Raw genomic sequence first — 24,718 nt, 5'->3', positions numbered from 1 at the left:
TATAAATTTGCCATTTACGTCATACGTATTACGTGTACGTGTTACGTAACAAAGCCTGTACTGGGTGGAGGTGCTTCACACCTCCCCCTGCAGGAACTGTAACACCTGGCGGTGCGCCTCAAAGGCTCACCCCCTTTGTTGCAGCACCCCAGGGCACTCCAGCTAGTGGTCGCCCCCTCCGGCCACGGCCCCACTTTTGCCAGCAAGGCCCAAGGAGATAATGAGAAAAACAAGGAGGAGTCACTGGCCAGTCAGGACAGCCCTTAAGGTGTCCTGAGCTGAGGTGACTAACTTTTAGAAATCCTCCATCTTGCTGATGGAGGATTCCCCCAATACGGATAGGGATGTGCCCCCCCCCCTCCCCTCAGGGAGGAGGCACAAAGAGGGTGTAGCCACCCTCAGAGCTAGTAGCAATTGGCTAACCCCCCAGACCTAAACACACCCCTAAATCCTGTATTGAGGGGCTCCCCAGAACCTAGGAACTCAGATTCCTGCAACCTAAGAAGAAGAGGACTGCTGAACTGAAAAACCTGCAGAGAAGACGGAGACACCAAGTGCTTTGGCCCCAGCTCTACCGGCCTGTCTCCCCAATTCTAAAGACACTGCTCCAGCGACGCGTTCCACAGGGACCAGCGACCTTTGAAGCCTCAGAGGACTGCCCTGCATCTAGAAGGACCAAGAACTCCCGAGGACAGCGGCTCTGTTCCACAAAGACTGCAGCTCTGCAACAAAGAAGCAACTTTGAAACAACACACGTTTCCCGCCGGAAGCGTGAGACTTTGCACTCTGCACCCGACGCCCCCGGCTCGACTTGTGGAGAACAAACACCACAGGGAGGACTCCCCGGCGACTACGAGACCATGAGTAGCCAGAGTTGACCCCCCTGAGCCCCCACAGCGACGCCTGCAGAGGGAATCCCGAGGCTCCCCCTCACCGCGACTGCCTGCTCCAAAGACCCGACGCCTGGTAAAGACTCTGCACCCGCAGCCCCCAGGACCTGAAGGAGCCGACCTCCAGTGCAGGAGCGACCCCCAGGTGGCCCATCTCCCTCGCCCAGGTGGTGGCTACCCCGAGGAGCCACCCCCCTTGCCTGCCTTCATCGCTGAAGAGCCCTTGGTCTCCCATTGATTTCTATTGCGAACCCGACGCTTGTTTGCACACTGCACCCGGCCGCCCCTGTGCCGCTGAGGGTGTACTTTCTGTGCTGACTGGTGTCCCCCCCCGGTGCCCTACAAAACCCCCCTGGTCTGCCCTCCGAAGACGCGTGTACTTACCTGCTGGCAGACTGGAACCGGGGCACCCCCTTCTCCATTGAAGCCTATGCGTTTTGGGCACCACTCTGACCTCTGCACCTGACCGGCCCTGAGCTGCTGGTGTGGTAACTTTGGGGTTGCCCTGAACCCCCAATGGTGGGGTACCTTGGACCCAAACTTGAACCCCGTAGGTGGTTTACTTACCTGCAAAAACTAACAAACCCTTACCTCCCCCAGGAACTGTTGAAAATTGCACTGTCTAGTTTTAAAATAGCTATATGTCATTTATGTGAAAAATGTATATGCTATTTTGCTAATTTAAAGTTCCTAAAGTACCTACCTGAAATACCTTTCATTTGAAGTATTACTTGTAAATCTTGAACCTATGGTTCTTAAAATAAACTAAGAAAATATATTTTTCTATACAAAAACCTATTGGCCTGGAATTGTCTCTGAGTGTGTGTCCCTCATTTACTGCCTGTGTGTATACAACAAATGCTTAACACTACCCTCTGATAAGCCTACTGCTCGACCACACTACCACAAAATAGAGCATTAGAATGATCTCTTTTTGCCACTATCTTACCTCTAAGGGGAACCCTTGGACACTGTGCATACTATTCCTTACTTTGAAATAGTGCATACAGAGCCAACTTCCTACACTTATGTATCATGATTTGGTTTTATCTACACTGAGCAGGCTTTCAAATTCTATTATGATATTGAGTCACCACATCACATAGTTATGATCAGGAGGCATGAGAATTTGGCCAAGGGTCACTATAAGTAAGTTTGCAAGTACGTCATCTCCACATTTCATATCCAGTAGGTTTGTAATGCTTACCAGTTGTCTTCTATGTCTCAAGTATTTTTACTTTTTATTTGTTATGAGGATGATCATTATGAGTCCCATTTAACTTCCTTCCACCCCACCCCACCCCCCTCTGCAACTTTTTGTATCGCAATTTGTTGCTGCAAGGCCTTTCTTGCACTTTTTTGGTAGGTGCACCTCTTACTTTTCGGTGTCCACTTAAATATTATTGGATCACCTTGTAACGCTTTTGTGACTCTCGTCACAGTGCTTTTTGTGCCCTTTTTGGGCCGGGGACGGATTTTCCATTCACACAATGACGAAAGTGAAGGTAGTTCAATTTATTTTAGAACAGAAACGTTTGACTCGCAGCACTACCTTTTGAGTCAGATGTTTCTTACTAACATGCACATAATCATGTAAATAAATGTGGCATCATATTTTCAGGACTTTGGGAAATGCGTGCCACTAGTCTCACATCTGATGACGGATCCAGGTGTTCACCTGCCTACGAACTCCAATGGTCACCTACTTATGCCATTCTTTAAACCAATGAACACAATTTCTGTTTATTATTTGTTGTGTTGCTTCTTAGGAAAACAAATCCCCCTGAAGAAGGGCTTTTGCCCAAAATGAATCCGGATTATTGAGATTTCTGTATACATTAACAGCACACGTGGCTGCTTTAATATCATGTACCCAAGAATGACTGTTCTTACATGTTAGTGATGAAACGTGTTTAGGCAAAGAACAAACCTCATGAAAACGTACCCATGATTGTTGAAATGCATCTATCAAGCACAAGGAATTACTCCTAACAATTGGAAGATACAGAAGTACAAGCCCCAATGTGGGACCAACGGTAGTGCACGCAAGGGATGTTGCTCCCAGAAAGGGGTCTGCACAAACAGTTAATTTTATTAATGCCTATGTTCAAAAGGTGATACCCTCGCACACACGTAAACTAACAAACAAGCACCACTTCAGGAATTTTTTGAAGTTCCAAAAGGGGAGCACATTGTCAATCTAATTGTGTTTAAACATTTGGGACTCCACATCATTTCTGTCAAGCTCCCTGTTCCGAAGGATGGATACAGACAGAAAATAAGATGATTCCAATTTAGAAGATTGCACTGCACCATTTCAAAATGATGTTGTTCTCTTGATAGTTGCAATGAGCATGGAAAACTAAGTAAGGGAACTTAAGTCAGATGCTGTGGCAGGTGCTGTATGCCTCAGTAACAGACTATGAGCAATTGCCCTCATGGAAGAGCAACTGAATTTTTCTGGATCCAGTCTGGCACCTGTGATATTCAAGAGTTGAGGAATCTGCAAGTAAAGCATCCACCAGAAGGATGGTCAACAAAGATAAGCAACTTTTTCTTTCACCTGCATGTAGCCCTATACTAAAAGAAGCATTTTGTTTTCAAGAGACACTCAGAAGTGGGGGGGGATCTCATAAGTCTGTTTTGGCCTTATGCAGCATTTTTATATGTTGATAATTTAAAGTCCCTGCATGTTCGAACTTTTTCAATGTAGTACAGCTATAACAAGCACTAGCATCCCAACATGTTAATGGAAAAATGTATGATGGCCTAACAACTTTGTACTTTACGTTTTAGTCTCGCTTTTAGTTATTACATGATATAACACATTCATTTGCACATGCAGCATTGTCACACCTCCCTTCCTACCCCACTAGCCTCATGACAAAAGTTACAGGACACTTATGAATTTTAACTTCCTTTCCACATCTCAGCACAAAAAGCAATATGGATGAATGAGCCTTTCCATGCTAACTACTCTTGCTTTCATTCTACCAGTTTTGCAAACAGCTTCAGTCAAGCAGTAAAAATCTCATGACTGCTCCAATAATTAAAGAACACTGGTGCTGGGGCCTGGTTAGCAGGGTCCCAGCACACTTCTCAGTCAAGTCAGCATCAGGCAAAAAGTGGGTGGTAACTGCAACAGGGAGCCATTTCCTTACAACCTGCTAAAGACTGGAATTAAAAGTCTGCATGGACTTGTTCTGTTTAGAGGAAAGCCAAAAACATACCAGTTCAATTACTTTTACTGGAGAGGTCTTTTATAAAAGTACTTGCGTGTCCAGTAACGTTTGAAATGCTCTACATAAGAAATTATGATACATCACGATTTTATTATTGCACATTGAAAAAAATGCTTGCCACAACAACAAAAAACTGCACCCTCAAAAAGGGTTTTGCAATGTTGTGACACCTCACTTTTTTTAAGTTTCCTTGTATGTAAGGCATTGCATAATGTGCAATCATAACATTTAATTATATTGTTAACAAGACGTTGTAAAAGGAAAATGTAAATACATCCAATTGAAAGAGGAGGCTGTATCAGCAACAGGTTGGATTTTGGAAAATAATATACATTGAGCTTATCAAAAAAAGCTTGCTCTTCCATACAACTTATGGAACCTGAAATCAAGTTAAAAAAAATAAATCAATAAAGCCTTAGTGATATCACGACGCATAAACCAGGCATCGGTTCATCTTTAAACTGATTTTTATTGTAAACATATTTACTCATTTTCAAAGCAAGGGGAAAATAAAGTAGTCCAACAGATCCGTGTACAATTCAGACAATGGTTTTTAACCAGTAAAAGTTCCCTTTACAAATCGGTGAAAACTCCTTACCACCATAAGGTATACAAATAAATGCGTGCAGATATGTACAGCAGTCAGTATCTACTGTTTCAATTTCAGAACTCAAGCTGATCCTAGATAAAAATAGAAAAGGTGCTGCACAATATTATAAACAAACCATTACGAGCAGGCCAGGAATACATTCGCTTGCAGAAGCATCAAATGATATTTAACAGAGGTGAATTTACTTGCAGCCATCCTGAAATAAAATGACAAATCCATTTCTTTAATAAATGTGATTCACATTAGTACAAACCTCCTCCACCCCACTTCTCGCCGATTATAGGAAGACCACATAAAAATCGTAGAAGGCAGTGGAAACGTTTTATGTTTTCCTGGAGAGAAAGCCAACGTGTATTGCTATCCTTCCTATTCACAACATCTGCATTTTCCAAGCCTTTTGAAGTCTGAGTAAATTGCGTTGAAATCTCAAAGTCACAGAAATCATGTTTACACAATATATTTACAATTTATACACAACACCTGAATAGGTGTTTAAAATAGAAAACATCTAACCAATATGAAACATAGATACAAGTCAACCGTTGTTACAGTTTGAATTACGGCTGAAATATTCGTCAGTAGAGTATACAGCAATGGCGTAGCATGTATTTTCACTGCACTTGTTCTGTTGCCGTACAAAGGTCACTGTGTGTAGTAGCATTAAAATGAAATACTGTACAAGTACACCTCAAAAAGGCAGCAAACACACTGTATTTAAATGAACCCCGGATCATTTAAGAGTTTTTTTTTTTTAAGTAACCGTTGAGCGAGTTCCTTTGTCCAAGGCAGAGCTTTTATATATTGAAAGTTGTGCAAAACTGTGGTCCAACGAAGCAAAGGTATGAAGTTACCTTGTATTCAACTCTGATAAATGGAGCAGTTCTCGGGTCTAATCAGTTTACCGGCGAGTGTGACGTCACCAATCCAGAGAATGAATTACTGAGGGTGTTTCCAGAAACAGCTTTTGTTTCAAGGCACAAATAACGAAATATTCTGCCAATAAATATCCAGCAAAACCTCTGCTGTACAAATGGTATTTTATTAACAAATACATATATATTTATATGAAAATAAATATGTAAAGGAAGCTCTTTTTAGGGAAAGCTATAAAAGAATAATTATTCAGGAATACATTTTTGGCTTGGAAAGTGAAAAATGAAAATCAGCTTTCAGAATTTTCTTACCGAGCATCTGGTTAGAAACAACCTATTCTAGGTATTTTTGTAAGCTGGCACTGGTCTGCTAGAAGTAAACTAACAGGTTATCTTCCTGTCACATCGAATAGGGACTTGTCTCCTTGCAGTTAGCTGCAGAATCCTCGCAGTGTAGGTTGTAAGTTGGAGAGCAACAAACTACAGCACTAAATGCGTTCTTGGCCCTCACCAATTAAATACAATTAATATCCACGGTGACGTCTCAGCCATCTGTGGTGCTGTCGCTGAACGAGTAACTGCGGTCACTTCTGCTTGAGGCATAAGATCTTCGATGTCTACATGAAAGGTGAACAAAAAATACATAAAATAGTTTAACTGCTACGCAAACAAAAATAAAAATATCACTTAACCAGTAGACATGTGTTCATGGCATGTAGTGCTGCAGGTTCACATGTTTTGTATAAGTCTGCGATCTAGTATTGGGCCTGGAGTGTTACAAGTTGTTTTTCTTTGAAGAAGCTTTTTCGAGTCACGAGATCGGGTGACTCCTCCTCTTGGTGATAGTGTGCATGGGCATTGAGTCCTTTGCTAGATTGCTTTCCAGGAGGAGGAGGAGTGGGGGAGGGGCGAGTTGGGGGAAGGAGGAGGAGTGGGTGTGTGTGTGTGTGGGTGTTTAAGAAAAGATGATGTCCATGCAATGTATATACATATTTACATAAAGAAAGTATTACAACGGCTACAGGCCATTGGGGAGGAGGGAGGGCGCAAGTGAATCTGCAGCACTACATGCCACAAACAGATGTCTACTGGGTAAGTGACATTTTCAGTTTGATGCCATGTTTAGCTGCAGATACACATGCTTTACCGAGACTGAAAAGCAGTCCCCTCCTACAGTAAGCGGCAGCTAGCCTGTAGGAGTTGGAGTAGCATGAAATACAGAATGTACTGATTGAGGAGTCTGAGATCTAGGATTGGGCTGAGAGTACTAACGTTTTTTGGCATAAGAAGTATAGAGAGTATACTCCTGTCCCTTGTTGAGGTATAGGTACCATCTCTAGTGCACCGTGAGTAGAAGTGATTGTACTTCTGGTTTTAACAAATTGAGGTATTCTAGAGGAAGCTTCTGTGAGCGAGGGGGGATGTTTGGTGGAGTAGAGATTAGTTCTAGGCAATAGTCATTTTGGATAATTGACAGCACCCATTGATTTGAAGTAGTGTGCCATTGTTGGCAGAAATTTTCCAGTCTAGTTGAGGTGGAGGCACTGCTTCTGGTGGTGGATTTACCTCTACCTCTAAAGTTGTTTCCCTTGTAGGATCCTCTGAAAGACCCTGCTGTCCCTGCTTTTGTTGGGATGTAGAGGGCTCACCTCTGAACTGTGCCTTACAAAAAGTACCCTGAGCAGGTGTTGTATAAAGGGCACCCATAGCCTTAGCTGTCTCGGAGTCTTCCTTAAATGTATCTATGATGGTATCCACCTCTGGGCCAAGTAAGTGCTGATTGTCAAAAGGCATATTGAGTACTACATGTTGCATCTCAGGTTTGAACCCTAAAGTTCGCAACCATGCATGCCTTCTGATAACTACACTGGTGTTAATACACCCCTTGCTGTGGTGTCTGCAGCATTAAGGGCAGATCTAATTTGGTTGCTGGAGATAGCCTGTCCCTCTGTAACTATCTGCTGTGCCCTTTTTTGGTGTTCTAGTGGAAGGTATTGTAAGAACTTCTCCATCTTATCCCAAGGAGCTCTATCATATCTGGCTAAAAGAACCTGAGAGCTGGCAATTCTTCAGTGATTAGCAGCTTGAAGTGCCACTCTTTTCCCTGCTGCATCAAACTTGCGGCATTCTTTATCTGGGAGAGGAGCATCCCTGATGGACTGACTATTGACATTTTCATTGCTGCACAATAGAGTCTGGTGGCAATTGTTGAGAGATAAGGAGTAGATCTGAAGGTGCAGCTTTGTATTTTTTGTCCATCCTTAGTATTATAACCCTAGCCTTCACTGGCTCCTTAAAAATGTCATCAGCATGTTTAAGCATGCCTGGGAGCTTTGGTAGGCATTGATACTCCTTGTGCGTAAAGGATAGTGTGTTAATTGAAAAATCATCCACTATGGGATCTGAATGCAACTGCACATTGTGATATGCTGCTGCCCTAGCAATGACCTGATTATAGGCAGTGGTGTCTTCAGGTGGAGATGGACTGGTGTGGTATAACTCAGGATCACTGGGTGGAATAGGGTCAGGTCATATAAATCCCATGGGTCTACACTGTAAGGAGTGTCACCCAACACATCCCCATGTGAAGAAACAGGGGACAGTGGAGAAAAATGTGTAGGTGGAGGTGGCGGAGAAGCAGGAAGCAAAGGAGAATGTGGTAGTGATGGCTAATGTACTGCCTTTGGTTTCTCCTTGTGCTTGAAAATATTTTCAGGTGGAGATTCAGCTTCTAAAATCTCTTGGAAAGTTAATTTCCTTTTAGATGTAGAAGGAGGAGAAGCAATAATTCTTACAGTATCTTTATGGATTTGGATTTTTTGCTGCTTAGAGTCCATCACTTCAAGTATGGGCCTTATTTCTGAAGACTCCTGTAGTTGGGGCATATTTCCCTCCCACAGGTACTGGCTCTGAAAATTAGGAGACCGAATGTTTCCATAGGGCCGAGATTGTCGGCTCCGAATAGATGGTAGTTTTTGCTGCTCCGAAATGGATGATAGGTGTTTTGGCTCTGAGGTAAAAGATGGGTGTTTCGGCTCAGTGGTGTAAGTCTCCTCTTCAACTCAATCCCGAAACAGGTGTGGAACGCTGTTCGGTCCATGGTGAATGCACTTTGGTCTTTTTCGGTGCCAAACCCAAGGGTTGGTCATCGGAAGGTATTTTTCGGGTCCGACCATAACCAGCAAGCAGTGGTGGACCCAAGACCAGTGCTGATGTCTTTTTAGATGGCTTTTTGTGACAGGAAGAGGCTGACGGACTCATGTACTGCGCCACTAGAATTGATTGGCTGTCCCCATCAGAGTCTCGGTCAGAACCAGAATCTGCGATGGAAACTGCAGTCAGAGCTTGTTCCTCTTTGAAAATATCGGGCCTTTGTTCCGATGACTTGGATGCCATCTCTAAACAACGCACTCTTCGATCCCGCAGAGTTTTCTTGGAACGGAAGGATTGCCACGCTTCACAGCTTTCCTCCTAGTGATCGGGAGAAAGGCAGAGGTTTCACACTGAGTGTTGGTCGTGTATGGGAACTTGGTGTGACACCGAGGATAAAAGCTAAATGGAGTCCGATCCATCGGCCTGACATAATTTGACAACCACGAGTCGAAGCCAGCTGGAGAAGGGTGAGGTCTCCCGAAAGGGCGTTTAATCAACCCAGACGATGCAATCGGATCGAATGTAAGTGAGAAAACGTGATCGAAACAATGCCAACGTTTAGAGAAAGAAGAGAGAAGTTCAGATAGTACTGAACCGAGATCTACCGGAGCGAGAGGAAACCCATCCAAACCTGACAGCGGAAGAGAAAACAATATAACAGAGGACTCAATGCCCATGTGCACTATCACCGAGAGGAGGAGTCACTTGATGAAAAAGCTTCTTCGAAGAAAAACAACTTGTAACACTCTGAGCTCAACACTAGATGGCGCATTTATGCAAAGCGTGTGTATCTGCAGCTACACATGCCATTGAACATATAAATATTGTACTCCCTGGGATCGGTGGAGCGTGGATAGGATGGAGTCATACCTGCCCCTCCTTTTTACAGCATGATTGGCATCCTGGGATCAGGGACGAAGGCAACAGGGTCTAGGTATAGACCCAGTGACCGAAGGTGTGCAGATAAATTACGGGCTAAATGTTAGTGAAATCAATTATACATATAAAAAAATAGTATAACAAACTTTATTTACTATATTATATTGCCTGTGCCCCAGTAGCCAGACATGTTTACATTTTATTTTAGTCTAAGAAAAATTCAAACAGGGTGTTTCTCCTAGCTGGGGCACAGAATTGTGCTGCACAAATGAACAGTGGATGAAGTTTCATTAATAGACCATGATACCCATAGCCAACAATCTAACTGTGGTTTACAAGGGTTGGTTATTTTCCCCGAGATGGACGATGACCAAAATCAACCTAATTTCTTTTGCTATTGAAATATGGCATCCAGTGACCTTATGACGTTCGAAATATATGGTACTGGTAGGATTCCATAGAGCCCAGGGATGATACCTGCGACCAAAAAAAGTGTTGTTACTTGCCATTTTGCTTCAGGAGGTTTAAAATTACACCAATGCACCACACTCACGTGGGTATACTAACCAAATAGAAAACCTGTACATTTCCGGTACACCACACTTAGAATCAGAACAAGAGAAATCTGGGGTCAAGCCTTTCAGGGTTATGTCCAAGTGTGAGGGAAACTGATAGGAAACAAGCATTTGAAATGCAATAGGTCTCACATTTACTTGAGTTAAAGCGATTGGCATTGTAAATTTATAAATGCCTCATAATTCAGTGGTTTCCTGCCACATAATTGCAGTGGCCCTGCATATAACTAAAGCACTTCCATTTACCTTCTTCCTCTTTTTGCAGCAAAAATTAAAATGTTGCCTAATTTAAATACGCCATGCTAATCCCAAAAGAATACCACTTTCACCACCCAATGATCAGAGTAATGGCATCACAAAAATTGAACATGCTGTTGTTTTTATAATCAAAACATACCAACAGCACAGACTAATAGCAACATAACACTAATGATGTTACATAAGGGGGGAAAAAGCTAGATGCTAAAGAAATCAATGCGAAGATCCAGTACAAACAAAATGTACTTGAAACCATACACCACAACGTCTTAAAGACACTGAATAAAAGACTCTTGATGCAATTAATGCTAGAGTTGGACTCTGCGAAATCCTGACCCAGACACCGAGTGGTAAAATCCAGTTCAATTAGTACAATGACCAACAAACATGCAAGGAATCTTCACTGAACTTCGCTGCATGTACATTTGACTTGTACATTTGAATTGCCCGTGTTCTGAACATTTGAGAGGATTTTTTTTTTTCTGTTCAGTGGCTCAACAAGCACAACCCTAGTTAATATGAAACAGTTTTACAAACGTACCTGCACACACAACGGTTGTCCTGCTTTCACTTTCTGAGGGGTCAAAGGTAAACAAAAACTGAAAAATAAGTATAAACACGGTCTCTGAGAACAGTAAAGTGCAAGGCAGCCGGCGTCTAATGTTTGGTGTATATCTGGGACCCATGGAAGCACAAATATGAAAAAAGTGAAGTCTACAGAACAAGTTACAGAGTAACAAATGACGGGGAACACCTACTAGCAACCAGCATGGACAGCATGAAGCAGGCGCCGCGGGAGCTTTTAAGGTAGGGGCCAATATTTTGCTGGAAAACTAGCTCTCATTAAACCAAAAACAAGTAGATAAAGCATGTTGCTTGTGAAATGGGCATAGCTTGATTGAAATGGAGGTGGGCGACCCGCGCCATGCAGAAAAAAAGAAAGGCGTGGCCGCCATATTTAAAGATAAAGCGCAGCATCACACAAAGCCACTAATAAAATAAAAATGAGCAGCAAAAAGTCAAAAACGAAAATAAAAAAATAAAACACTGTGGTTGTTCAAATGTGTTTGTATAGTAGTTCGCAAGCAAATGCTAAAAAAAACCCAAAACACTAGTCTGGGAAGAGAAAAGCACTCCAATACCGCCGATCAAGTTCGTGCTGTATCAAACTTTAAGGGCCAGGAGCGCAAAGTGGCGAGACAAAAAAAAAAAAAAGGTTGCCCACACTAATGTATTTCAGCAATAGTGCAATTATCCTTGTAAGAGGGTCAGTCTGCAAGGCGTAACGAAACAGGCTCAAGACGGGCCAAACGTTGAGCATTTACCAATGACATCAAGGGATTTTTGCAAGGCAAGCCCAGGATTGAATTAAAATGATAGGCATGAGCTGGCCATAGTTAAAGCCCACAAATACATTACAACATGTCGGAAAAGCTGCTAAAAAACTGACAAACATGTTGTTCAGTGTACTGCCGGCCAGCCAGTAAGGGCATGGGTGGGCTGTTTTACACCAATAAAGTACTCAGATTGCACAGAATTAGAAATACATACTTGTTTATTGTTTCTATTAGGTCACAAGTTTGATATGTCATCAAACGAACAGTGTACCATAGTGATTTAGTGACCTGCAATAATGCTACATAATTGATTGTGCAGATTCCCCTGGAAAATGCAGATATTTAGTATTGCCAGAATCCAGAAATTCAGCACATTTAATTTTTTTAGCGTTTAGGGATGATTTTTCCCCATTTGAGAAAAGGAACAAAATATTTGTCAAAAAATGAAAATAGCTCCACATTTTCAGAGATACAATGAAATATTGGTGCTGAAAGTTTGCACTAGTACGCAGCATTAATATGTTGAAAAAACATATCCTGTATGGTGGGTGCACAAGGAGACCAAAGTGGTACGTATTTAAAGACGTTACTGCCGATTTAAATTGTCTCGTCAGACTCAGGATTACAAAAAAAAAAAAAAAAAATCCTAAATAAAAATGCTAAGCAATGGCTCTCTTGCACTGTGACTTTAGCACTTTGCCAGCCAAAATTATATGTCTACCGTAGATGCTCCCCTCCTCTAGCAACAGTTTAAAAAAAAATTAGGAGCATATTAATATGCCTGCATAAAGCAGTGGCGTACATTTGTCTAAACTTAGTGCCACCATCAGGAATGATCCACTCATGCTCAGTACCTTCCGATTTCAGATTTAGCTAAAACAAGCCCTTTAAGGTTGCCGCCTGAGATTCACGCTTTTTGGATTGCAAAAGTGGTGAATGGAGCTAAACCACCAAAGTGAGACTGGCAGATTTATTGATTGTACTTGTACAGCAAGCTGATGTTGCGAGTGTATAGTGATGGGCAAAACCCGTGCTTACTGATGGCAGGCTATTTCACTTTGTAGTCTCTATAGCCTAGAATGAGTTAAATGTTAGGGAGTGTTGACAAAAGTCCTGTTCTGAACTGCAAGTTGAAATGGTGCAATTCCAGTCACGATTACAAAACAGATCCAGACCTTCATCGGTTCGATAAGAAAAATTATTTTCATACCTAATGGCAGACATTTTTTAATGTTGGTATGAGGAAAGATAGTAAACAGCAAACCATCTACAAATACAAATGGAACGCTTCGAATCTGGCTATGTTTTTGACTGGCACATGCTCTAATGAAAATGAAGATGTTAAAAGAAAAAATACGGTTTAGACACAGTCAATAGTTTCGTCGATTTAATGCACAATGATTGATAATTGTGTTGTTACTGCCAGGTTAAGAAGGGTAAGATGATTAGATTCCTCGCCAACCACGTTGAAAGGACTGCTAAAAACTCCAAGTAGCCCAAACATGAATATGTCGTGAAGACGGCTTTGATGTGGATCGAACCTCGTAATATTAGACTTGACAGCTCTACAGTCATAATTGGGAATTGAAATCGATTTGGTGGACTTCTACAGAACACAAAAGGTTTTTGTGTACACCTGAGAAATGACTCCTCAATTTGAAAGAATGAATATCACAGTGATAAACTTTGGAGGTGTGATGAAGCAAACCATCACTAGTTACCTTATTGAATATAATGGTTCTGATTGATGTCAATGGGGTTGGTGGGTAGGTGTTGGGAATTTAAGAGACCTTATGAAGCGGGAGCAACAGATCCACCATAAATATAATGTATCCTACTCTAATGTACTGTGATTCAATTAGTTTCCACCACTAGGCGATTCTAGAACACACAAAACAAAAAACAGCATCTGGTCCCCTCACTCTGAAGAATCAACACTGCAGTGGTGTTTGCAGAATGGTTGTAACATGGCCCCCCCATAGCTATCTTGCAAACTTCACTTATGCAAATGTCTCTGAGGTATGCCACCTTGGTTGTGGTGGAATATATCCACTTTTCGACTACAGAAGGGCATGGAGCGAAGGCATCATCTTTTGCTGAATCCCATTTGCATCCACAACCCTGCAATTTCAGGGAGGATGAGGAGACAGCCCGCTAAAGGAGAGATAAAGAGAATGGGTTTCGTCTGCATCCTAGTATTAAACAGTGTTGGTGTCCACAAATATCACTTTGGTCCTGAATAGGAAGTCTTGAACGAGAAATAATGCATTTTACTCCAGCATGTTTTTTGGGAAAAAAAAGAAAAAAAAAAAAAAAGAACGTGATGCGCTGATGAGCAAATATGTGAACATAAAAGCTGTACGTTTATGATGACTAATAAATCAATAAATCATGTTTATGATGACCTACAGTCATGAAGTACAGAGAAGGCAAAACCCGCCCAGCAAAGTTGTCAGGCTACCACTCTGAAGTCAAGAGGAGAAGCTGAATAGAATCTGGCCACAGCGCTCTACCATGTGAAGCTGCAAGGGTCTTGTTTCTTTAGGCAAAGGGGCCGGGGTGGTTGAGGGCAACCCCTATGCCGGATACAGGAAATCCCAGTAGTTTGAGAAACCATCTAACGTGGTGCTATAGTCCAGGAATTTTAACTTGATAGAGATCAATACACAGTGCCCGGAATGGCGTAAAAGCATTACATAATCCAAGATGGAGTGAGCGGTCAGTTTTGGCTATCAGTAGAAAACCCAGATTGAAACTTTTCCGTCAAATTTATATCTAAGCAGTTAGGCCTAGACTCTGGAAGTTGTCTAGTTGAGAAGGCAGCAACAGAATCACTGTCAGCATTTTCACTTTCTGAAAGGAAAGAACCAGGGCAAAATACATTGCTGGAAAGCACCCAGTTCTCCTTTTAATGACGAAAGGAAGGATAATAATTACCCTGCCCTGATTCAAAGTTGAGGCGGGCTCTCTGGTTGCTAAAAGGTCACTTCCTCCACAACTTCTTTGATGACCACCAGAAACGAGGCGGCTTTGATGGTGGGCGAAATAGAGCATGTCATCAACAAATGTGAGAACATTAAATTTGGTGGAAATTTGGATTCAAGTATGGTGGAAGGGAAATCTCCTCCACGGGAGAAAAGTGCATTCCCGGCAGTGGAGTACCCCTTTTAAGATTACACATGATTGAGAACTACTATTATTGATGAAGAAAAACATACCACACCATTTACAACTTCCAGCATATGGCTGGAGAGAACATATAGCAAGGGTCGTATAATTTGGAGACTGACCGTGTGAAGCAGTGACCGGGGTAACCAGCACAACTGCAAATGGCTGTCTGGAGGTGTGTTGTAGCAGGTACAGACGCCTACACATGCCTCCAGTTCTCTTTGTGCTTTCAGCAAGTCTGCAATCTGTAGTCTGTTGCTAGGGATAGTGGAAACAGTATTCCTCTTCTGCTACTTTTTGTGGTGCAAACCGTGGCTCACCACCTTGAGAGCCTCCTCTTACTCTACAACCTCCCGCACTGGTGTGTAAGCAGAAGGCTGAGGAGGAGAATTGAAATCAGATTCCACAAACATGTAGGAGTTCATACTGGTACAAATCCACCCAAACCAACAGAATGGATGGGACAGGAGTCTCCCAAAATGCACCCAGCAAGGCAAAAAAGTGCTTAAGACGGGCACTAGTCTGACGCCACAAGAATCTGCATCCCAGCTCAAATGGATTGCCAACTAAGGAAACCTTTTTGACCTGCACTTCACATGGTCTCAACACAACAGAGTAAGCATATGCTGGTATTCAGTAAAGAATGATGCACGCTGCTGACCTCATCTAGATCAGCCACCTGTAAACCTTCAACTGGGTAGTGAACACCTGAACTTCTACACAGAGTAAATTGAGAATGGCCTCGAGAGGTCACCTGAGTTCTGATGGACTTTCTAGAGTCTGGTTATCTTCTGATTTACCACTCAAGAGAAAAGCAAAAGGTTACGCCTTACATTACAGTATAAAGTAGATGCTTCATGTAGCGCTGAACACAGAACAATGTGCACCATCCTTATAAGGATACAGTCTCAGAGTACCTGCAGTTGTAATTTTAGGGTTCCCAGTGAGTACCACAAATACCAGAAAAACATTATTTTCTCCTGATGTTTTCAGGATACAGACCACAGGGGTTTTCTTAACACTCTGGGGTGCTATGTGACAGATGCTACACCACTTAATGTCTCACCTTAGCACCTCGGACTGCTGCTAAGACCTGTTGAGTTAGGGGTGGCCCTCTGAACTAGATATGGGCCTGTTCCATTGTAATCACACCAGCATGCTTGAAGTACCACTGTCTTCAGACTTTGTTCAGTTCACAGTAACAAATGGAAGTCCAGTTCTGAGTTTGAATGTCAGTGTACTTCTGCATGCAAGGTTATTAGATTGGCTGACGATGCCACACTTTTTGACTCCAAATCACTGTCATCTCCCTGAGACTGTGTACTACACAAATGAAGGTAAACAGCAGATATGGGCTGCTGCCTTATTTTCTCCTGCCAGGCATCCAAATGTCCACGTCACTGACTACTGAGGTCGGGGAGAGGGCTATTTGAAGCTAAATGCACAGTGAAAGCTAGAAGACTCAATGAAATGTGACAATTGCATAAGAGTCCACAATTTCTGGTGGATACTCTTATCTACCTGCAGATTCCTCACCTGCACAGTAATCTCAGGAACAAGACTAAATCCAGAAACTTCAAACTCTCACGTCTCCCGTAATGGTATTGACGTAGGAAGTGGCATTAAAGGACGTCACCAAAGCCATTTAACACCCACCCTGGGGCAACACTGTCACTTTCCTTCCATTATTTTACCACCTTCAAGGAGAGAGGACAACTGACTTTGATAGAGTAGTGCTGTGCCAAAATGTATACATAATTTGTACTTATTATCCTTCCCTATGGCTATCAATCAAATGCGAAGGTCAGTGAGGAATCTGCAGGTAGAGTATCTATCAGAAGGATAGTTGATGCAGGTAGGTAACCTTTTCTTCATACTGATACTTTTACCTGCAGGATCCTGAGCTGTGGAATACATTCCATAGTCATAATGATCTAAGAGGAGGGTTGATGGATAGTTATACCAGGAAATCCTACAGAAAGGATCTGGCAAACCTACCATCTCTACTCACCTCAGAATCCAGGCAGTAATACTTGCCGAATTTGTGCACAGAAGCTTATGTGGCTGCCATCACAGCTCCCCTTGCAAGGACAGAATGCGTGGCTTAGGTTCCTGGCTCCATCTTTGACAATGCATCGAAGTTCTTAATGCAGAGGAGGAGCCACCTTGAGAGAGTCTATTACTGCAACACCGCGCCCTTTCTGGCACAACAGTATCCTGATCATCCAGATGTGTATCCTTGATGCTGTCTAGGCAGTAGTTGACAGCCTGGCTAGGATCCAATAAATCTATAGCAGGTCTGGCAGACACAGGAACACCAACAATGCAGCTAAATTGACAGTACAAAATGCACATCCCCTCTGGGCAAGGGAAAGTGCACATTTTAGAACTTGGGATAACTTGGTCTGCAATGGTCTGTGGTTTTGACTGTGCACCACGCGACAAAGGTACTCCACCTGCCAGTGTAAGGGCGACATTCCGAAAGAATGATGTAAACCACTTCATATTGCTGCTGACAGCGACTCTGTTGCCCCTACCCAGTCTCCAGGCATTTAGAGACTGGGGTGCACACCATCCCCTCTGAGGAAGGAGATCTGGTCTGAATGGCATCTTGAGAGGGGGAAGCCCAGAAGGTCTGCATATCACACCATCCCTGACCAATTTTGGGTGATGAGAATGTCTTGGTGTAGTTTCCTCACTAACCAGGGACTCAAGGGGGGATGGGGGTGGGAGGGGGGGGGTGGGGGGGTGTGTGTGTTTGTGTGTGTGTGTGTGTGTGTGGGGCAGAAGAAAATGTCATTTAAACTGAAACTTAATGGATACTGGAGGGCACAGAACCGCTGGAATTGAGCATTGTCTGATGAGGCAAACAAGTCTACATGAGGAGTGGCCCACTGGGCCAAAATGTCCTGGACTACCATCGGTAGTAATTGCCACTTGTGATCAGCAAGATAATGCCGGTTCAGGCTGTCAGTTTTGACATGTAGAGACAATGCTAGGGGATCAGTGGTTAATAAGATCCCTTGGTGGTGTGCCCAAGACCACAGTATCAACGCTTCCACACAAAGTACATCCCCATTGTGTTGTCCGTCCAGATCTGGACAGATCAACCTTGGATGGAGGAGAGTAAAGCCTTCAGCGTCAGCCAAATTGCCCACAGATCCAACAGGCTGATGTGAAGAACCTGTTCTTTTGGAGACTAGAGGGCTTTGATCTCCAGATGAGCTTCCTAACTTAAGATGGACGCACCTGCCACACCCCTACTCACAGTCAGAAGGGAAATGAAGGCCATCCTGTGGTAGTGATTCACCTTGTTTCCTCACCAAACTGCTTCCATTGCACCGTTGAAGGAAATCACAATGGAGTCCCACAGGTAACACATGTACTGTTGCCACTGTCTGTGGAGAAACCCCTGAATGGCCCTTGTGTGTGGGTGACTAGGAGAATGCATGAAGGCAGCAGATCTAGGAATCTCGGGAACCTTGGAACTGGAACTCTTGTATCTTGCTGAAAGGATGGGCCCATTTCCTGAATGTCGGCAATCCTCTGATGTAGAGGAAGGATGCAGAGCAGGGTGGTGTCCTGTACAGACTGTTTGTATTTTGAAAACCCAAGGTCAAACAGCAGTGATACTGTTGCCTGGAGATGGCACACCAATTCCTCTGGTGACCTGGCTATGCATAGTAAGTAGTCAGAGTATAGGACAATGGAGACCTCTGACCTCCCAATGCGAGCCGCAATCACTGGAATCACATGCCTTGGTGAGGACTGGAGGAGCCAATGTTAATCCAAAGGGGAGTTCTGCAAACTTGAGATGCGTAAACAAATACTTCTGATGCAATAGTGGGATGGGCATGTGCAAATAAGCATCCTACAGGTGGAAAGACTCCATCAATTCTCCAAATGCCAACACTAGCAACACTTAGGCTAGGGTCAATATCCTGAACTTCTCCTTGAGAAAGAAATTCAAATCCCTAGGGTCCAGGATCAGACGCAGACCCCCATCCTTCTTGAGTAGACGGATATAATGGAAGTAGACTTCTTGGTCCATTCCCTCTTCAGCACCACTCCTTTATGTAGGAGTGCTGCCACCTCCTGCTGCAGGATTGCAAGGTAGTCCAGGGTTGGAGATGAGGATGGGGGTGAGATGTATGGTGGAGCCTAAAGGAAGGGGTGTAGCTTGTTTCCACTATTGGAATAACCCAATGGTCCTAAGTAACAAGTTTCCAGGCCAGCATGAATTAGGACACCTGCCCTCCCATAGGCTCGGCGTGGACCTGAGGATACTGAGCAGGAGGAGCAGCCCACACAGGTTGTGAATCTGCTGCCTCTACTCCTCTTTGTTGATCAGTCTCTGAGTTTACTTACTGGATGTAAGGAAATGCCTCCTTGTCATGGTTACCCCCTGACTTTTTGCCTTTGCTGATGCCAAGTTATGATTTGAAAGTGTGCAGAGGCCTGCTAACCAGGCCCCAGCACCAGTGTTCTTTCCCTAACCTGTACCTTTGTTTCCACAATTAGCACACCCTGGCATCCAGGTAAGTCCCTTGTAACTGGTACCCCTGGTACCAAGGGCCCTGATGCCAGGGAAGGTCTCTAAGGGCTGCAGCATGTCTTATGCCACCCTGGGAACCCCTCACTCAGCACAGACACACTGCTTGCCAGCTTGTGTGTGCTAGTGGGGATAAAACGACTAAGTCGACATGGCACTCCCCTGAGGGTGCCATGCCAACCTCACACTGCCTATGAAGTATAGATAAGTCACCCCTCTAGTAGGCCTTACAGCCCTAAGGCAGGGTGCACTATACCATAGGTGAGGGCATAAGTGCATGAGCACTATGCCCCTACAGTGTCTAAGCAAAACCTTAGACATTGTAAGTGCAGGGTAGCCATACGAGTATATGGTCTGGGATTCTGTCATGCACGAACTCCACAGCACCATAATGGCTACACTGAAAACTGTGAAGTTTGGTATCAAACTTCTCAGCACAATAAATGCACACTGATGCCAGTGTACATTTTATGGTAACATGCACCCCAGAGGGCACCTTAGAGGTACCCCCTGAAACCTTAACCGACTACCCGTGTAGGCTGACTAGTTTTAGCAGCCTGCCACACACCAGACATGTTGCTGGCCACATGGTGAGAATGCCTTTGTCACTCTGTGGCTAGTAACAAAGCCTGTACTGGGTGGAGGTGCTTCTCACCTCCCCCTGCAGGAACTGTAACACCTGGCAGTGAGCCTCAAAGGCTCACCCCCTTTGTTACAGCACCCCAGGGCACTCCAGCTAGTGGAGTTGCCCGCCCCCCTCTGGCCACGGCCCCACTTTTGGCAGCAAGGCCGGAGGAGATAATGAGAAAAACAAGGAGGAGTCACTGGCCAGTCAGGACAGCCCCTAAGGTGTCCTGAGCTGAGGTGACTCTGACTTTTAGAAATCCTCCTTCTTGCAGATGGAGGATTCCCCCAATAGGGATAGGAATGTGCCCCCCTCCCCTCAGGGAGGAGGCACAAAGAGGGTGTAGCCACCCTCAGGGCTAGTAGCCATTGGCTACTAACCCCCAGACCTAAACACACCCCTAAATTCAGTATTTAGGGGCTCCTCAGAACCTAGGAACTTAGATTCCTGCAACCTAAGAAGAGGACTGCTGAACTGAAAAACCTGCAGAGAAGACGGAGACACCAACTGCTTTGGCCCCAGCTCCACCGGCCTGTCTCCCCACTTCTGAAGACACTGCTCCAGCGACACGTTCCCAGGGTCCAGCAACCTCTGAAGCCTCAGAGGACTACCCTGCATCTAGAAAGACCAAGAACTCCTGAGGACAGCGGCTCTGTTCCCCAAAGACTGCAACTTTGAAACAACACCCGTTTCCCGCCAGAACTGTGAGACTTTGCACTCTGCACCCGACGCCCCCGGCTCGACTTGTGGAGAACAAACACCACAGGGAGGACTCCCCGGCGACTACAAGACCGTGGGTAGCCAGAGTTGACCCCCCCTGAGCCCCCACAGCGACGCCTGCAGAGGGAATCCCGAGGCTCCCCCTGACCGCGACTGCCTGCTTCAAAGACCCGACACCTGGTAAAGACTGAATCCGCAGCCCCCAGGACCTGAAGGATCCGACCTCCAGTGCAGGAGCGACCCCCAGGTGGCCCTCTCCCTTGCCCAGGTGGTGGCTACCGCGAGGAGCCCCCCCCTTGCCTGCCTGCATCGCCGAAGAGACCCCTTGGTCTCCCATTGATTTCTATTGCGAACCCGACGCTTGTTTGCACACTGCACCAGGCTGCCCCCTTGCCGCTGAGGGTGTACTTTCTGTGCTGACTTGTGTCCCCCCCGGTGCCCTACAAAACCCCCCTGGTCTGCCCTCCGAAGACGCGGGTACTTACCTGCTGGCAGACTGGAACCGGGGCACCCCCTTCTCCATTGAAGCCTATGTGTTTTGGGCACCACTTTGACCTCTGCACCTGACCGGCCCTGAGCTGCTGGTGTGGTAACTTTGGGGTTGCTCTGAACCCCCAACGGTGGGCTACGTTGGACCCAAACTTGAACCCCGTAGGTGGTTTACTTACCTGCAAAAACTAACAAACACTTACCTCCCCCAGGAACTGTTGAAAATTGCACTGTCTAGTTTTAAAATAGCTATGTCATTTATATGACAACTGTATATGCTATTTTGCTAATTCAAAGTTCCTAAAGTTCCTACATGAAATACCTTTCATTTGAAGTATTACTTGTAAATCTTGAACCTGTGGTTCTTAAAATAAACTAAGCAAATATATTTTTCTATACAAAAACCTACTGGCCTTGAATCGTCTCTGAGTGTGTGCTCCTCATTTATTGCCTGTGTGTGTACAACAAATGCTTAACACTACCCTCTGATAAGCCTACTGCTCGACCACACTACCACAAAATAGAGCATTAGAATTATCTCTTTTTGCCACTATCTTACCTCTAAGGGGAACCCTTGGACTTTGTGCATACTATTCCTTACTTTGAAATAGTACATACATAGCCAACTTCCTACACTGGACCTCTTGATAGAAGAGGGTTCCAAACTTGGAGGACAGTTCTCGTGACTTTGGGCATGGCACCGGTGGAGGTGGTGTGGCCGGCCATGGTGTCTATGATCGAACTATGTAGTTGTGCACTGGAGAGAAGGCTGAAGTCGGTCCTGGAGAGGTCGACCCAGGTGCCTTATTGCACCTCTGGCATGAACATGGGAAGGGTGAGCAGCACTGCAGGTCCCAAGGATACAGCAACTGCATGTGATACCTTAAAGATTTCTAACACAGCATTGCGGAACGCTGCAGGGGCCATACCGGGCACGGGAAATCCAGAAAAGAAGGGTGCAGAGTTGGTGTACCCTCTAAAGACTGAGTTGGAGCTGCTGGAGCTGGAGGCACAGGTAGAGCTGACTTAAGTGCTGGGTCTGGCTGTGGAGAAAGCTTGATGCCAGAAAGAGCAGGGTAAGAAGGCTGCACTGCATCTTGAGCTAACTTGCTCTAACTCTGAAGAAGAAGATCATATGGGAGCATGGTGTTGCCTGGTTTACTTACCTCATCCATGCTGCTTATGCTTCTTTGTGAGAATGGAGATCTTGATGACTCTGCCTACCAACACATGCCCTGGCCCTGAAGAGCTTGGTTTTGTTCTCCTTGGTGGTCTCAGGTGCATACTTCTGACAGGAGGCGCAAGTGAAGGAATGATGGTCAGATCTGACACACCACAGACAGATGGGTGTCAGGCTCCATGGCAGGCACCTGTCCCTCACAGTCCCTACATGGCTTGAAGCCTGAATGCTTCAGAGGAGACAGAAACACTGTACATTGATAGTTGTGTGTGGCAAACTCACAACTCTCAGGAGAAAACAGCTTCTGAGCCATGTCGAAGGCGAGGAAAAAGGGATCATACATCATTAATCCGAGTTGTCACTAAATGGCTTTGGTGACTTCATATGACTACTTCCAGCATCGAATCTAAGCCAGCAACCATACTGCTGATGAAGCAAGCTCCCCCCCACTGCTGATGGGAGAGCTTTGAAGTTTCCACATCTAGTCTGACACCTGGGATTAGTCTATAGGTGAGGCATCTGCCGGTACAAGTATCCATCAGAACAACACTAATTTTTGTGACTCGATATCTATACAGTAATATTTTGTGAAAGTATATGTGGGTGACCATGTGGCCACCACAAAGATGCCCTTTAAAGATACCCTAGATAAAAAGGCTAATGTTCTTTCATTTCTTGTGGAATGTGCTTTCGACCTGTTTCTAATGTTTTACTGTCCAATGTGAAGACCACCTCTATTGCTCTAACAATACACCTGGCAATTCTTCCTTTCATAATAAGCATACTTGTTTTGCACGGAATATACTATTAAAAACTGATTCGTTTTCCTAATATCCCTGTTTTTTTTCCAAGAAGTACATGATCTATGTTCTTGCATTTAAAAAGAATGAAAGCAGTTTTGGGTGATTGAAAGGAAGTGGGAAGATTAATAGATTAATTCATGTTGAGCTGAGAAACCACTTTAGGAACGCATTTAGGATGTTTACTCATACCTTGCTTATCTTTGTAAATGTGCAAGTCATTTTCTTCTACAAACCCTGCTTGTAATTAACTTACCCATCTTAAAAAAGTAACAGAAATTAGAAAGGCAGTTTTGAATGTTTGAACCAGTGCATAAAATACAGTTTCTGAGGGTGGTCTACTATAACTATATTTAACGTTCCAGGGAGGAGCTGGTTTTGAACGTGGAGGATATAATCTTTTATCCCAATAAGATTCTTAGTATTTGAAACAAGATTCCTGTTATTTTTGGTATAGAAAAACAAAATATACTAATTTAGATACGTACACCATTTTGATGCTGAATATTTTTGCGTCCAAGGCTACTATCTAATCTAATGATCACACTTCTGTGGTAGATTCAAGTGTTCAAATTCTAAGAGTTTTTGAAATCTTGCTGCCAAATGTAGAATCAGAGAGTCTGAATGATTACCCTCCCCATTTCCCTACTTTGTAAGTCTATCACTACTGGCACCCTCTTTACAAGGGACAATTGTGTTTCTTGTGCGAACTATATCTGCCAAGTCCACTTGGATGCTATAGAAAAGGGATTTCATGCTGGTTATTTTGAATGTGTTCATTGCAACCGGTCCAGGGCTGCAAGTGGAAAATCATAAGCAAACATCTTGAATCAATTAATCAAAAGAGCCTTTTCTTTTAACTCTGCAGGGAAGTGCCCTGGAGGAATGTTTTGATATTGTGTACTTCTTTTGTAGCAAGTATATCCTCTACAACCCTTTAGTTGTTAACAAAATTCTCACTCATTAGAAGCCCTACCTGTCTACTTACGAAATTGGCTTGTTTTCCAGCCTTGGCATGATTACCCATTAGAAACATCATTCTTTCATTTGCCAAATGCCAAATCTCTAAATCAAATCTTGACAAAGGATGAGACACTGCCCTGCTAGGTATGTTGATGTGGAGCACTGGTACTGTTCTGTCTGTTAATATTGGGTCTATTTGTTTTTTTTTATGACTTTGAAAGCTTTTAAAGCTTTTGTCTTAAACTCTATGATGTTTTTGCTCGTGCATCCTGCACTGATCACTGCTCTTTGATTTTCGCCTTGTGATGGTATACCCCCTACCGCTCCTCTGACATAGGATGTAAAAATGGTTTCTAGGTGTGGATTAAAGTTTCCCTTTAACATTTTTGTTTAGTTTTAACAATG

At 44.1% G+C, this 24,718-nt stretch overlaps 1 protein-coding gene across 4 annotated transcripts in view; it reads right to left on the bottom strand.

Moving 5' to 3' along the window:
* Nucleotides 1–4,581: 4,581 nt before the first annotated feature.
* The window catches only part of NKTR (natural killer cell triggering receptor), a 464,854-nt gene continuing 444,717 nt past the window's right edge, over nt 4,582–24,718 (bottom strand). For all 4 annotated transcript variants that reach the window (XM_069211010.1, XM_069211011.1, XM_069211012.1 and 1 more), the window contains one exon: nt 4,582–6,231. In XM_069211010.1, the coding sequence (XP_069067111.1) occupies nt 6,159–6,231 (73 nt within the window). In that variant the 3' untranslated portion in view covers nt 4,582–6,158. The remainder of the gene's footprint in view (nt 6,232–24,718) is intronic.

This window comes from Pleurodeles waltl, chromosome 10 (genome assembly GCF_031143425.1).
Source record: "Pleurodeles waltl isolate 20211129_DDA chromosome 10, aPleWal1.hap1.20221129, whole genome shotgun sequence".
Classification (NCBI taxonomy): domain Eukaryota; kingdom Metazoa; phylum Chordata; class Amphibia; order Caudata; family Salamandridae; genus Pleurodeles; species Pleurodeles waltl.
The sequence above is the reverse complement of the archived record's forward strand: the minus strand, read 5'-3'. Positions and strand labels throughout refer to the sequence as shown.